Source organism: Pelophylax lessonae, assembly GCF_965119305.1.
Source record: "Pelophylax lessonae genome assembly, chromosome: 3".
Lineage (NCBI taxonomy): Eukaryota > Metazoa > Chordata > Amphibia > Anura > Ranidae > Pelophylax > Pelophylax lessonae.
In genome coordinates this window covers 574,262,564-574,276,941 of record NC_138770.1, presented here as the reverse complement: position 1 = coordinate 574,276,941, position 14,378 = coordinate 574,262,564, and the positions used below count along the sequence as shown (strand labels likewise).

General features: G+C 45.7%; 1 protein-coding gene across 1 annotated transcript in view; it reads left to right on the top strand.

Annotated features, from left to right (window-relative positions):
* LOC309551274 (uncharacterized protein) overlaps positions 1 to 14,378 on the top strand; it is a 107,947-nt gene that overhangs the window by 2,619 nt on the left and 90,950 nt on the right. The window contains exons 2-3 of the mRNA XM_082251800.1: positions 3,469 to 3,870; positions 14,099 to 14,230. Of these exons, the coding sequence (XP_082107926.1) occupies positions 3,610 to 3,870; positions 14,099 to 14,230 (393 nt within the window). The 5' untranslated portion in view covers positions 3,469 to 3,609. The remainder of the gene's footprint in view (positions 1 to 3,468; positions 3,871 to 14,098; positions 14,231 to 14,378) is intronic.

The window sequence follows — 14,378 nt, the reverse complement described above, 5'->3', positions numbered from 1 at the left end:
TTCCCTGTGTTTTCTATTTTCTGAGCATGCCCAGTCTTGCAAATCTGCGGTCTGTCGGCCGAATTGTGTACTGACAGGCGAACAATCGTCCGTTCTGGTGTCGGCATACAAATATTTTCATGTTTGCACGAAAGACTTTTGTCCGCGGATTGTGCGCAGACATCTGTCGGAGGCACCATACTAACACGCGTACAATCGGCAGATCCTTCGTCCACCGACGTTTGTATGCCGACGATCGGTACGTGTGTACGGGCCTTTAGGCTACATTCACACCTGAGCGTAGCGTTTTCGCGCGTTTTTTACCGCGATTTTTACAGCGATTTACAGGCGTTTTTACAGGCGTTTTTTGTGCAGGCGTTTTTGATTGAATAGAAACCAATGGAAAACGCCTGTAATCTGCCCAAAAAGAAGATCATGTACTTTTTTGAGCGTTGGGCGTTTTGCTTACAGCGTCAAAACGCTCAGATGTGAACAGGGGCCATTGAAATGAATAGGGTTTGTCTTGTTGGGCGTTTTGAGAGCTGATCCTAGAGCAGAAAAACGCCCCAAAACGCCTACATGTGAACGGAGCCTTAGGCTCCATTCACACCTGGGCGTTTTTGTTTCAGGCGTTTTTTCAGGCGTTTTTTTTCAGGCGTTTTTATGGGCGTTTTTGCAGGCGTTTTACAGGCGTTTTACAGGCGTTTTTTGTGCAGGCATTTTTAGATTGACTAGAGACCAATGGAAAACGCCTGTAATCTGCCCAAAAAGAAGCTCATGTACTATTTTGAGCGTTGGGCGTTTTGCTTCAGGCGTTGAAACGCTCAGATGTGAACAGGGGCCATTTAAATGAATAGGGTTTTACTTGTTGGGCGTTTTGGAAACTTTTCTTTTGAGCGTTTTTGGAGCTGAAAACGCCCAGGTGTGAATGGAGCCTTAGTTTCTGTTGTAAAATTTAGCAAATTAATAACCTTTCTTCATGAATTTAAGTCAAAATGTGTTCTGCTACATTTCTTTGGTGAAAATAACCCAAATCAGTGTATATTATTTAGTCTGTAGGGAAGTTATAGAGACTACAAACTATGGTATATATATCTGAAAACTAATCGATCCTGATGTACTATCTAGTTTTTTGAGGCCCAGACAGTGCTTTAAGTGGGCCGGTATGCACTGGTACTCAGTACCGCCACTTCCAAATATGGCTCTTGAGCATACCGCCACCTCTCAGTGCGCCTTAGCGTACCAGTATGCTCATTTTGGACATCTGCGCCCTCAAGTGCCCCCCCCCTCCAAGAATATTTCCCACTCCAGAGCCAGACCAGTCACCACCAGTGAGTCCCCCTGCTCTGGAGGCCCAGCCCAGGCCAGGGGGGGGGGGGGGGAGGTGCTCTGTGGGGACCCTGATGTGGGGTGGTGGGGGGGAAATGTATAGGCTATAATACCGACACCTCTTTTGGGCCACTTAAAGCACTGGGCCCAGAAGTCCCAGCACAATACAAATATCCCCCAAATGACCCCTTTTTGGAAAGTAGACCATCCAAGGTATTTAGTAAGAGGCATCGCAAGTTGTATGAAGTTGTCATTTTTTGTCATAATTTTTTGGAAAATGAAGAAATTTTAAAAATATATATTTTTCTACAACTTTAAATTTTTTTACATATTGTGTCCAGTGCAGTACAGAGTCATTATATGACTGGTGTGGTGGTGATCAGGGAAACTGACTGGTGACAGAATGTGAATTTTTTATTTATTTTTTAACAAAGAGCCTTTGAGAAGACCTGAACGATTGTGCAATGCATCTAAAACGTGTATTAACACTGTTGGTGCGTTAGTACATGTTATAGGCAGCATTAAAATTCAATATCTGTGTCAAGTTAGCCAAACGCCTTGTTCACGTAGGTGGCTGGGCGGAGGTATAAACAGTTAGTTGACACACAGTGGCAGTTGAAGGCCTCACAAGGGAATTATGGGTGCAGCTATTCTATTTGAACAGTTATGGCTGGAACACACAGGCCGAATATCGCCCGATCATTCGACCACCGACTTATGAAAAAGTGTTTGTTGGTCGAAAACGTTGCCAACATACACAGGCCGAATATCACCCGACCGTTTGACCGCCGACCATCGAAACAGTGCATGCGTGATGATGTTCTACAGATTTTAAATGAACGACCTTAACACCAACGTATAGAATATCGGTTGTTTGCAAACGAGACGACAGAATTTTTCGTTTTTTTCAAACGGGATTTTTCGTTCACAATATCGATATCGGTCACTGATGGCTGGGCATTAACGAGTAGAATATCGGCCGATCCTTCACTGAACGGAAATTTTCGGCTGATTTTCTTATCGTGTATTCCGGCCATTAGACAGGTGTTCCAGGGTTGGCATGTTCCACACATACAATACTGTATTCCAACTGTCCTTTTCCAGGCCAGGTTTGAATTTGATTAGTTAAAACTGAATTTTTACACATAACAATTTTGATAAAAAAAAATATTATTTTGCAAGGAGCATACATTCCACATTAACCACTTGCCGACAGCCTAAGGCCCCTTCACACTGTGCAACCTAAAAGTCACCCGTTTTTGCCACGATTTTCAAATTGCAATTTTGACGCAATTTTGACTGCGCTTGAAGTAGTGCCTGTGGATTCTTGGGCTATGGACCTCAAAACACATCAAAGTCAGACCAAAGGCTTGCAGGGACTACTTTGAAGTCGCTCCGACTTGAAGTGGCACAGATATGAACGGTAATCATTGGAAATCATGAAGTACGACTTGTCATGTGACTTTGCAGTCCCAAGTCGCAGGACAAGTCCCACAAGTGTGAAAGGGGCTTGACTGGGAATTTACGTCATTACTTTGATAGTAATGTATACTAAATACGTTACTGATCCCTGGGTCCAGGAACCATCTGGCCTTGGCAGTGTTTTCTCTTAAAGATGAGTGATGGCAAGATGGCCACTGCTCATCTGTATGCCCTTGGAGGACCAGAGCGACGTCTACGTCACTTCCATTTCTCAAGCCATGTTAACATGATTTTTTTTTTCTTAAAGCAAACGATTAAAAAAAATCTGGGGTCTAAAAAATTTCTTTTAGACCCCAGATCTCTCCATAAAGAGGACCTGTCATGCTGTGTATGTTATCGCAAGGGATATTTACATTCCTTGCGATAGCAATAAAAGTGATCACATTTTTTTTTAAAGGGACAGTGTAAAAAAAAAAAATAAAAAATGTGAACGTGGGCTAAAGGAGTAAAGGATAAGTTCCAATTTTTAGGCTAGGTTCACACCTGTGGGGGTGATTGCTGCTGCGGGACCACACCTATTCCTGCAGCCACAAAAACCCTGTACAGAAAAACGTGTCATCTCTGAAATCGAATCTTAAGACTGAGTGTAATAAAGGGTAAGCTACTTATTATGGAAAATTTTTCCAATTTTAGTAACTAGAAAAATATTGATCTATGAGTCCTTTTTTGTCTTTACAGTGGGAACCGTTCTACATATGTAGCAATCCCGGATCATCCAGAGTATCAATAATGATGCAAAATTCTACAGATAACCAAACTGTAAATCGACCTTTTCATGTTAGAGTTAGCTGAAACTTCGCCTGTGTGCCAAATACCAAAATGACCGCCAGGTTTAAAAGGACCTCAAGAATGAATGGACCAATACTGTCAGAACTGGAACCCATGACATACCTCCGTCACTCATTTCATGTAAGCAGGACAAGCAAGTCAGAAAGTCTCCCCAGCATTGCAGGGATTGGTCTGGGGATTCAGGATGCCAAGTCAACACCTAGTGTGTCTTTTGGTAAACCAGGAAAAAGCATTCCCAGCATTATGTCAGCTGTCACATCACGGAAGAGCGTCGCCAGCAAATCAGTTCAGGTACAAATTTTTCTTGGCCGTCTTCCCTGTTTCATATACTAATGCTTTTTAGTTGTTGCCTCTGTTTTCGTAGTAATAAAGGTAATGGCTCTGTTCTTTAGCATAAAGCCCAGAGAGCAGTTATTAAACTTGACAGATATGTAGAAATGACCTTGGTATAAATGAACTGGTCGTCTGACCAGGGAACCCCTGTACGGGATGACGTGCTGGTGTCAGCAACTATATGGCTGAGCTGACACCAGCATCCAGTACAGGGGTTCCCTGGTCACCTTGGAGACGACCGGTTCCATTGTCTTTTATGTGCTATGTTATCACTCGTTTGTGAGTATAATGTATGTCGTCTTTGGATTATAATAAACCTTTTTTAGTGGTAAGGCACGAGGTCAGTGCGCCCTTCTTTTTTTGTTGTTGTCTTAGACACTGAACACCTTTTCATGCACCTGGAAAATATTTAGCTAAATTAAACAGAGGTTTCAAATTGGCTTTAGGGCCCCTTTCACACTTATGCGACTTGCATCAAAGTCGGACCAAATTAGTGCAGGAACTACTTTGATATGGCTGCAACTGATTACAAAGTCTCATGACAAGTCGTACCCCATGATTTCCAATGAGTACCATTCATATCTGTGCGAAAGTCACAGCCACTTCAAAGTAGTCCCTGCACTACTTTGGTCAAACTTGGGACTGCAAAGTTGCATGACAAGTCGTACCCCATTCATTCCAATGAGTATCGTTCATATCTGTGGGACTTCAAAGTACTGTATTTATCGGCGTATAACACGCACTTTTTCCTCCTAAAAATGGAGGGCAAAACACCAGTGAGTGTTATACGCCGATCTATTTAAAAAAAAACAGTCCAGGCAGCGCTGAGAGGCAGAGGAGGGGGGCGGGCCGGGCCAAGTAGAAGCTGTCATAGGAAGTCCTGCCTCCCATGATAGACAGCACAGTAATCCAATGCCGGGACGTGTGACGTCTATCATAGGCGCTGGGACTACTGATGACAGCGGCCGCTCGTCCTCGCTTCTCCTCGGTCCCGCACCCCTCTGCCTCTCAGCACGGCCTTTTTAAAATACCAGTATGTCACCGCTCTCTGCAATGGCGCTGGTGAGGCTGCTGTTACTTTGCCCTGCATTGATGGACACTGCGGTGGCGAGGCTGCACTGGGGGACACTGCACTGGCGAGGCTGCACTGGGGGACACTGCGCTGGCGAGGCTGCACTGGGGGACACTGCGCTGGCGAGGCTGCACTGGGGGACACTGCGTTGGCGAGGCTGCACTGGGGGACACTGCGCTGGCGAGGCTGCACTGGGGGACACTGCGCTGGCGACGCTGCACTGGGGGACACTGCGCTTGCGAGGCTGCATTGGGGCACACTGCGCTGGGGAGGCTGCATTGGGGGACACTGCGCTGGCGAGGCTGCACTGGGGACACTGCGCTGGCGAGGCTGCATTAATGGACACTGCGCTGGTGAGGCTGCATTGATGAACACTGCGCTGATGAGGCTGAATGAACCCTGCGCTGATGAGACTACATTCACGGGCACTGGTAAGACTGCATTTGATTAAAAAAAAAGTTCTGAGTTCAATGCTGTTTATTTCAAATTTAAGCTTTTTTCCTAAAATTTCCCTCCTAAATTTGAGGTGCGTGTTATACGCCGGTGCGTGTTATACGCCGATAAATACAATAGTCCCTGCACTACTTTGGTCCAACTTTGATGTGACTTGAGGTCCATAGACTTCAAGATTACATGGGCATTGCTTCAAGTTCAGTCAAAGTTGCAGCAAAATTGCGTCAACGTTGCGGCAATATTTTGCGGTAAAATTGCAGGACTTTCAGATCGTACAAGTGTGAAAGGGGCCTTAATGTAACACCCAACATAATGCAAGGATAAGTGCACTTGATGTGCAGTGGCTTTCCATATGGTTCTAACAGAAAAGATCTGCAGAGGAAAGTCAAGAAACCTTAGAAGTATGCATCTGTGGATTTGTTTACTTGCTTTTTTCCCCCCAAAACTCCAGAACTGAAGTAGTGTTAAGGAGGGGGTTAAGAAGTTCATTTTTGTCATATTTAACTCTGTCTGTACTGTGCTGGCAGATCTCATTATCAGTATATCAATATACAATATTTGTACACTAGATTGGAACGCTGTCTCTCCAAACAAAGGATAAAAGATCTCAAGGCTCGGATTCTGCATTATGTATGGTAATGAGGAACAGGCAATCCCTGGGTTACAAACAATATAGGGACTCTAGGTTTGTTCTTAAGTCAAACTTATCTGTAAGTCGGAACAGGTAAATTTTTTAAGTGTAGCTCCAGCCAAAAGAATAATTTTTAAGTTTTTTTGAATAGCATAGGGAAGGGATAACACCCCTGTACCATTTTTATTTTTGCTGTCTGTACCCATGTTCAGAAGATTTCACCTCACTTTCTTTCCTTATGACAACTGGATTTTGAAAATTTTGGGTTGTTGTGGAAACACGGATTGGTGATAAAGCTTCAATGGACTGGAGACACCTTTTTCCCATGAGAACTCTTACAGGAGTGAATTTCCCTTCCTAGGGGGAGATTTCCTCTCACTCCCTGTTGTCTCCCTCCATTTGTAAGTAGGAGTGTTTTTTAAGTCGGATGTTTGTAACCCGGGGACCACCTGCATTCCACTTTCAGCCCTCGTTCACATTGGAGAAACTTGACAAATCGCACCCTATTGTCGGCTAAGGCACAGTTCGAATCGGTGCAACGCTGGCGTTGCGGTGCCGCATCGATTTGAAAACGTAGTTCCTGCACGCCTTCTGCTGATTTCGGGTGTGACTTGCATAGACATCTGTGCATGATGCCTCACAGATGTGTTCAAAGTCGCACCTGAGGTTGCACAGAAATGCGGCGTTGAAGTTTCACGATTTTAAAGCCACGTTTAATGTGAACGAGGGCTCACTTTGAATTTGCTTGAAGTCCACTCAAAGGCCTTCCCTAAAGAAACAACTAGTGAGGGAACAACTATTTTTTAAAAATGTATAATAGGTTTGCTGTTTGAATTGAAACACATAGCAAACATATAATGGGGTTTTCGCAAACATGATCACAAAAGTGGAACCATGCTTTAAAGCTGAACTCTGGGATTCAAATAGAAGTTCTCTGCTCATTAAGGTTAAATGCTCAATAATACCCAATTTTGGGAAAGTTTAAAGTTTAAAATTGCAAGGGTCAATAACTAAAAGGAGAAACAGTTTTACTTAACTAATTCTCCGCTCCCCTATAGATGGTGGTCCCCCACTCTCCAGCAATGGACTGTCCCTTGGTGTCCTCCTGTCCAATGTAGGGCTGATTACTAGACTGCTGGAGCGTGGGAGAAAATATGCAGGGGGGACCAGCCTAGCTGTGGGAGGAGCAGAGGATTAGGTAAGTAAATCCTTTTTTCTCAGGTCGCCTTTCAGGACAGCACCTGGAGAGAGCGCAGCTCCACCCAATCCACAGGAAACACTGCAAATAAAAACTCCTCCTCTTCCACCATGCCTCAGTCATTTGTGTTTCCTCCGCCATGGTGGAAGCATTGCAGGAGCTGTGTGGAAGGGCTGCGCTCTCTCCAGGGGGAGAATATGAGTTATTGCCCATTTTTTTGTCAGTATTGGAGACCATCCCAGCTCCCCTCCCTGGAGTTGTCAAAGGGGGTACGCTCCGGAGCCTCTCACCTTGCTCGCTCAGGGGAGCTGAATCCCATCGGAGGTCCGGTCCGGGTGTCAGAGGTCCGCGCTTCGGCTGGTCGGCAGGCGGGGAGCCGCTTTTGGCATTCGAATCTCCCGCACTTTCTGACTCTGATCCCAGGGACGCGCGGCGTCACTTCCGGTGGACGGGACTTCCGGTGGGGGCGTGGCGGCAATAGCTCCAACCGCACTGCACGCAGGGGTCAGAGGCAGGTCGCAAGGTCGGCGCTTCCGCTTCCGGTCCACAGAGGAGGACGCGGGAAGCGGTATTTAAATTGGAGAGATCTGCCAGCAAGCTGCGCTTTCAAACGAGCATGGAGGAAAGGTCTGCAGCAACGGGGGAAGCAGGCACCGCCAGCGCCAGCCAAGCTCAGGTAGGAGAGGTGCAGTGGTGTCTCTTTCTTCTTTACCATGTGAGCTTTTATTTTGGGGTTTCTTCCTTCCCTCCTTTGGAGCCTGCCCTGTAGACTGAGTAACTGTTCCCAGTCTAACAGGATATATATGCATCTGAGAGTCTTTCTTCTGATCCTTTTTGGTGTGGGTCACTATTTTCTCCCTTGCAAAAAATCACTAGGTGGTGGTTTTTATTAGTGGTTATTGGGGATTCATGGTGGCTTTTTCTTTACTAGGTTAAAGCCACAGTGAAGACAAGAGCCCCAGCACCAAGGAAATGCCCTTCATGCAAAAATCCACTCAGAGATTCCTGGGTGAAGCCACTTTGTAAATCCTGTATAGCTGATCTGGTGAAAGAAGAGTCTAGTCAGCAGAATAGTGACTTCATATCCTCATTCAAAGAACTCACAGACACCCTGTCCTCAGTTCGTTCCCTGATATCCAGGACGCCACCAGTTCTATCAGATTCCCAAACGGGTGGAACATCTTCCCAGCCATCTACTTCTAAGTCTGCAGTGTCAAGTGATTCAGAAGATGAAGGGGAAAGTGCTCTCTGTTCCCTCAGGGATTCAGAGGAGGAAGAAAAGGAAGAGGTGGCTAGATCTTCCAGATACAAATTATCCTTGGAAGAAGTTGATGATTTGCTGGGGGCGATTTACACCACATTAGAAATCACAGAAGAAAAAGTGCAAGTTTCAATACATGACAAAATGTAACAGGGTCTTTCCTGTTCATAAAGTCCTTACGGAATCTATTGAGAAAGAGTGGAAGGACCCAGAGAGGGCCCCTTTTTTCTCTAAATCCCTAAGAAGGAAAATTCCGTTTGAAGAGGATACGGCGCATCTATGGAACAAGAAGCCCAGAGTGGATGCTGCTTTTTCTCAGGTGTCTCGCCGCACGGATTTGGCGTTCAAAGACATGGGTGTTCTGAAAGACGCCATGGATAAAAGGGCAGATTCTCTCCTTAAAAAGGCTTGTGATTCCTCTACGTCCAGCCTTAAGCCGGCCATGGCCTCCACTGTGGTAGCCAGAAATCTTGAGTGCTGGCTCGAACAACTTAAAGGGCATGTGGAGGCTGGAACAGCAAGGAAAGATCTCCTGGATTCTTTTCCGCTGCTCCTAAAGGCAGTAAAATATATGGCCGATGCTTCTGCTGAATCTATTAAAATGTCCGCCAGGTCAGCAGCCCTTGTCAATTCTGCCAGGAGGGCGGTCTGGTTGAAAACCTGGTCGGGTGATTCAGCTTCTAAGGTGAAACTCTGTGGTTTACCTTTTGCCGGTGACTTGCTTTTTGGGCCAGAATTGGAAGCAATCCTTGACAGAACGGCGGATAAGAAGAAGGCCTTTCCGTCAAAAAAGAAATCGCCTCCTAAAAAGAGATTTCGTTCTGTTCAACAAACCAACAGAGGTCGTGAACAAGATCAGAGATCAAGATGGGCCTCCCAAAAAGGCAAAGGGAAAGGTGGAGTCCTCTTCAGGCCACCTGACCAGGCCAATAAAAGCAAGTGACAACAGTCTTCCAGTGGGAGGAAGACTGTTATGGTTCCTCCCACGTTGGGAAGAGGTATCCGCAAGCCCCTTTGTGAGGAATATAGTGGCTCAAGGATACAAACTGGAATTTTCGGAGACACCTCCAAGCAGATTCTATGTTACTCCCCTTCCAAGGGATCCGGAAGAGGCTTCCTCAATGATGTCTCTTTTACAAGAGCTGATTCAACAGGAAGTGATTATCCAGGTCCCCAAGGGGCAACAAGGCCACGGGTTTTATTCTCAGATTTTTCTAGTGAGAAAGCCCTCAGGCAAGTACCGGATGATCCTCAATCTAAAAATACTGAACAGATCAATTCGGTACAAGCACTTCAGGATGGACACCATCTATTCAGTGACCAAACTGTTGTCCCCAAACTGTTTCATGGCATCCTTGGATCTGAGGGACGCTTACCTGCACATCCCAATAAATCAGGAGTGCCAGAAATTCCTAAGGCTGGCGGTCAATCTGGGGGAATCGGTCTGGCATCTACAGTTCAGGGCCCTCCCCTTTGGCCTCTCATCTTCTCCAAGGGTGTTTACCAAGGTGATGGCGGATGCCCTAGAGCCGTTAAGGCTGAGGGGTATGTCCATTGTCCCTTATCTGGACGATCTGCTAATTTTTGCAGAATCCAAGAGCCAGGCGTTGGTACACCTCCAGGAGACACAGGACCACCTAGAGAGTCTGGGGTGGCTCATGAATTTGGAGAAGTCCAGCTTGATTCCATCTCAGTAGATAAAATTTCTGGGATACAGAATAGATTCGGTCCTCCAGAAGGTATTTCTACCTCAAGAGAAGATTGTGAAAACTCAGAACGCAGTTGCCCGGTTGCAAACCAATCATCAAGTTACTGTCAGGTCGGCCATGGCAGCTCTGGGTTAGCTCACAGCCACTATCCCTGCAGTACAGTGGGCAAGGCTGCATTCCCGTCTTCTCCAGAGAGACATCCTGCAGAGTTGGTCATATCCGGAACATCTGGAGAAATCCATCAGAATCACCACGAAAGCAAAAAGATCTCTGTGGTGGTGGAGAAATTCCAGAAATCTGGAAGAAGGTCTGCAATTGACTTTCCAGACGAACAAACGTCTGACCATGGATGCCAGTGCGTGGGGCTGGGGAGCCCACTTGGAAGGTCGGACAATGCAAGGAACATGGTCCAAAGCAGAGTCCAGGAAATCATCCAACTGGCGGGAGTTGAAAGCCATCCTTCTGGGTCTTTGGTCCTTTCAACAGACAGTCAAGGGCCATCACGTGCAGGTTCTGTCGGACAACATGACTGCGGTGGCCTATGTGTCAAAGCAAGGAGGCACAAGAAGCAGACAGCTATCAGACCTGGTAATCCAGCTACTCTCCTGGGCGGAGAAAAATCTGGCCTCGCTGACAGCGGTACATCTGAAGGGATCACAAAACCTCCTAGCAGATTTGCTGAGCAGGAGAAAGGTGTTGGAATCAGAATGGAGTCTGAACCAAGAGGTATTTATGCAGATTGTGGAAGCTTGGGGTTTTCCCCAAATAGATCTGTTCGCTTGTCAACAGAACACCAAAGTCCAAAGATTCTTTTCCCTACACAGGGAGGATCAGGATTGGGGCTTGGATGCTCTAGCTCATCCATGGGACTTCCCTTTGTCTTATGCGTTCCCTCCATTCCAGCTGATTCCGTTGGTTCTCAAAAAATTCAGGGAAGAAAAGACCAACGTGATTCTGATTACACCTTATTGGCCAAAGAGACCTTGGTTCGCCCTCCTGCTTAATCTTGCCTCAGAACCTCCCTGGAGACTCCCGTCCAGGAGAGATCTTTTGACACAAGGGAACCTGGTGTATCCGGAACTGGACCGCCTACAACTGACAGCGTGGTTACTGAGGAAGACCTCTTAAGAGCCAGAGGCCTGTCGGAAAGAGTTATCTCTACCCTTCTCTCCAGCAGGAAGAAGGTGACTATGGATATTTACATGAAAGTCTGGAGAAAGTATAACTTCTGATGTTCCAGTAAGAATTTGTAATTAAAGAATTTAGTTTCAGTGCTAGAGTTCCTCCATGAGGGAATGGAGAAAGGACTAGCAGCGAGCACTCTAAAAACGCAAGTAGCGGCACTTTCAGTTTTTTTCGAAAAGACTTTGTCCCAAGAGACTCTAATCATTAGATTTTTCAAGGCATTAGCCCGCAATAGGCCAATAGCCCTTAAAGTATTTCCCAAATGGGATTTGACCATTGTGTTACAAGGTCTGACTAAGTTTCCTTTTGAACCTTTAAAAGAGGCTTCTCTGAAGAATTTAGTTTTGAAGACTATCTTTTTGGTAGCAATAACCTCGGCCAGAAGGATCAGTGAGATCCAGGCCCTCTCAGTTTCAGACCCTTTTTTGACAATTTTTGCAGATCGAGTAGTCCTAAGAACGGACCCAGCCTTTCTTCCAAAGATTGCTTCATCCTTTCATAGATCACAAGAAATTGTGTTACCAACCTTCTCCTCAACTCCTAGTAATACTCGGGAAGAATCCTTTCATACCTTGGATGTGAGGAGATGCTTGCTTCAGTTCCTCCTGGTAACTAAGGAATTTAGAAAGACAAACGCATTATTTGTCATCTTCTCAGGGTCCCGTATAGGAGAAAAAGCATCAAAGAGCACTTTAGGCAAATGGCTCAGATGGGCAATTGAACAGGCTTATGTAGCTCAAGGAGAAGAACCTCCAGAAGGCATTTTGGCGCATTCTACAAGGTCTGTGGCAACCTCATGGGCTGAAAGGGCCGGTGCTTCGCCTGATCAGATCTGCAAGGCAGCTACCTGGTCCAGCTTTTCAACCTTTATTAGACACTACAGGTTGGACTTGTTGTCAGCGCAGGATCAAGCCTTCGGCAGAAAGGTTCTGCAGGCAGTGGTCCCACCCTAAGTGTAAGTTACTCGCTTATCCTCTCCAGGTGCTGTCCTGAAAGGCGACCTGAGAAAACCTTAGTTACTTACCGGTGACGGTATTTCTAAGAGCCTTTCAGGACAGCAGCAGCTACCCCCCCCCCCCCGCTGGTTTTGTTTATAATATAATTTGTAAATGTTTAACCTGTGGTAGTTGTTCTGTTTTCCAGCATGTCGGAGGCTACTCTATGACTGAGGCATGGTGGAAGAGGAGGAGTTTTTATTTGCAGTGTTTCCTGTGGATTGGGTGGAGCTGCGCTCTCTCCAGGTGCTGTCCTGAAAGGCTCTTAGAAATACCGTCACCGGTAAGTAACTAAGGTTTTTTTTCCCCCTAGACCAAAATGAGCAATTATCCCTTGTAGTATAGGCACAGCCCCACTGCAAAATAACAAACATGTTATACTTACCTCCTCTGTGTAGTAGTTTTGCACAGAGTGGCCCGGATCCTCCTCTTCTCGGGTTCCTCTTCGCTGCTCCTGGCCTCTCTCTCCTTTTGAGTGCCTCCACAGCAAGCAGCTTGCTATTGGGGCACCCAAGCTGTGGCACAGCTCCCTGTGTCCATTCCGACATGGAGCCGCAAATCCACCCCCAGCCCCCTCTCTATCCTGATTGGCTGACTGACTTTGACTTTCGATTGGCTCCCGCTGCTGTCTCAGCCAATGAGGAGGGTAGACCTGGGCAGCTGAGAAACTCCTGCAACATCACTGGATAAAGACGAGCTGAGGTAAGTATTAGGGGGTCCAAGGGGAACTGCTGCACACAAAAGTTTTTTACCTTAAAGCATAGAACGCAGATTGAGCCTGCCAGGAAGCCGTTATCGCACGCTGCCAATCATAGGCAGTGAGGCATTTCCCGACTGGCAGCTGCACAGATGCTGCCTATAAATGGCAATGTGCAGTGCCAGATTCCTGACTGGCTTGATCCGAAAAACACCCGAGCCCATCGTTTCTAGTCGCAAATCGAAAATGAGTTTACTAAAGTTACGAAAATTCTCGTATGACAGGATAAAAAATCTGAAGGGATATCATGTGTTGTAGTGCAGTGGTCCTCAACCCTGGCCTACAGGGCCCACTAACAGGCCAGATTTGCAAGATAACTGAAATACATCCCAGGTGATATCATTTGCTGCTCAGTGATTGCAGTACTCTAGTCTGCATCTCCCCAAGGTAATACTTAAAATCTGGCCTGTTAGTGGGCCCTGAGGACCGGAGTTGAGGACCACTGTTGTAGTGTATTTGTATGGTATTTTCGAACGACAACTATACTGAATTAATGAAAATATTACGATCTTGTATCCTATGGAAAACATTTTCGTGCTTGCCCGATCGGATAATATTGAATTATTAGTCATGATCGGCTCTCAAAAGCTTTGTACTAACAATCCGACTATCATGCAATTGCTTCCAAAGAGGTCATTTCATCAGATTCTCAGATCGTGTGTACGGGCCTTAGGATAAATATTACAACTTATTCCTCTACCCCTACACTTAACGAGCATTCAGACCATTGTGCAGAGGCCCTACTGCAAGGGCTTTTTTGTATAGTGCCCGGAGTTGGGCTGTAACCTAACTACATAAAAAATTAGAATTTAACATTTACCGTATTTATTTTTTTGCAAAATGATAAGTGCATGCTGGCATATTACATCCGAGATAAAAACATAAATTAAATATATTGGCACAACCATGGTTTGTTTCATTTTAGGTGTCTTCTGATGAAGAAAGTGCATTTCTGTCAAAAATAGAAGCTTTGCAAAAGGAAAATCTGCTGCTGAGATCATCTTTAAAAGAAAAAGAGGATATGGTGGAAAAGCTCAGTAAATCCATTAGGAATAAGGTATCATAGCATGAATTATTTAAAGTTAAAAAATGTGTGATGTGTTCTATCACGATTCCTGAGTCATTCTCTGATTTCTTTAGTAAAAGAACAGCCTGTGATGCTGAAAGCAACCGGCCATTGTTCTATTTAATCCTGTAATTTGCAC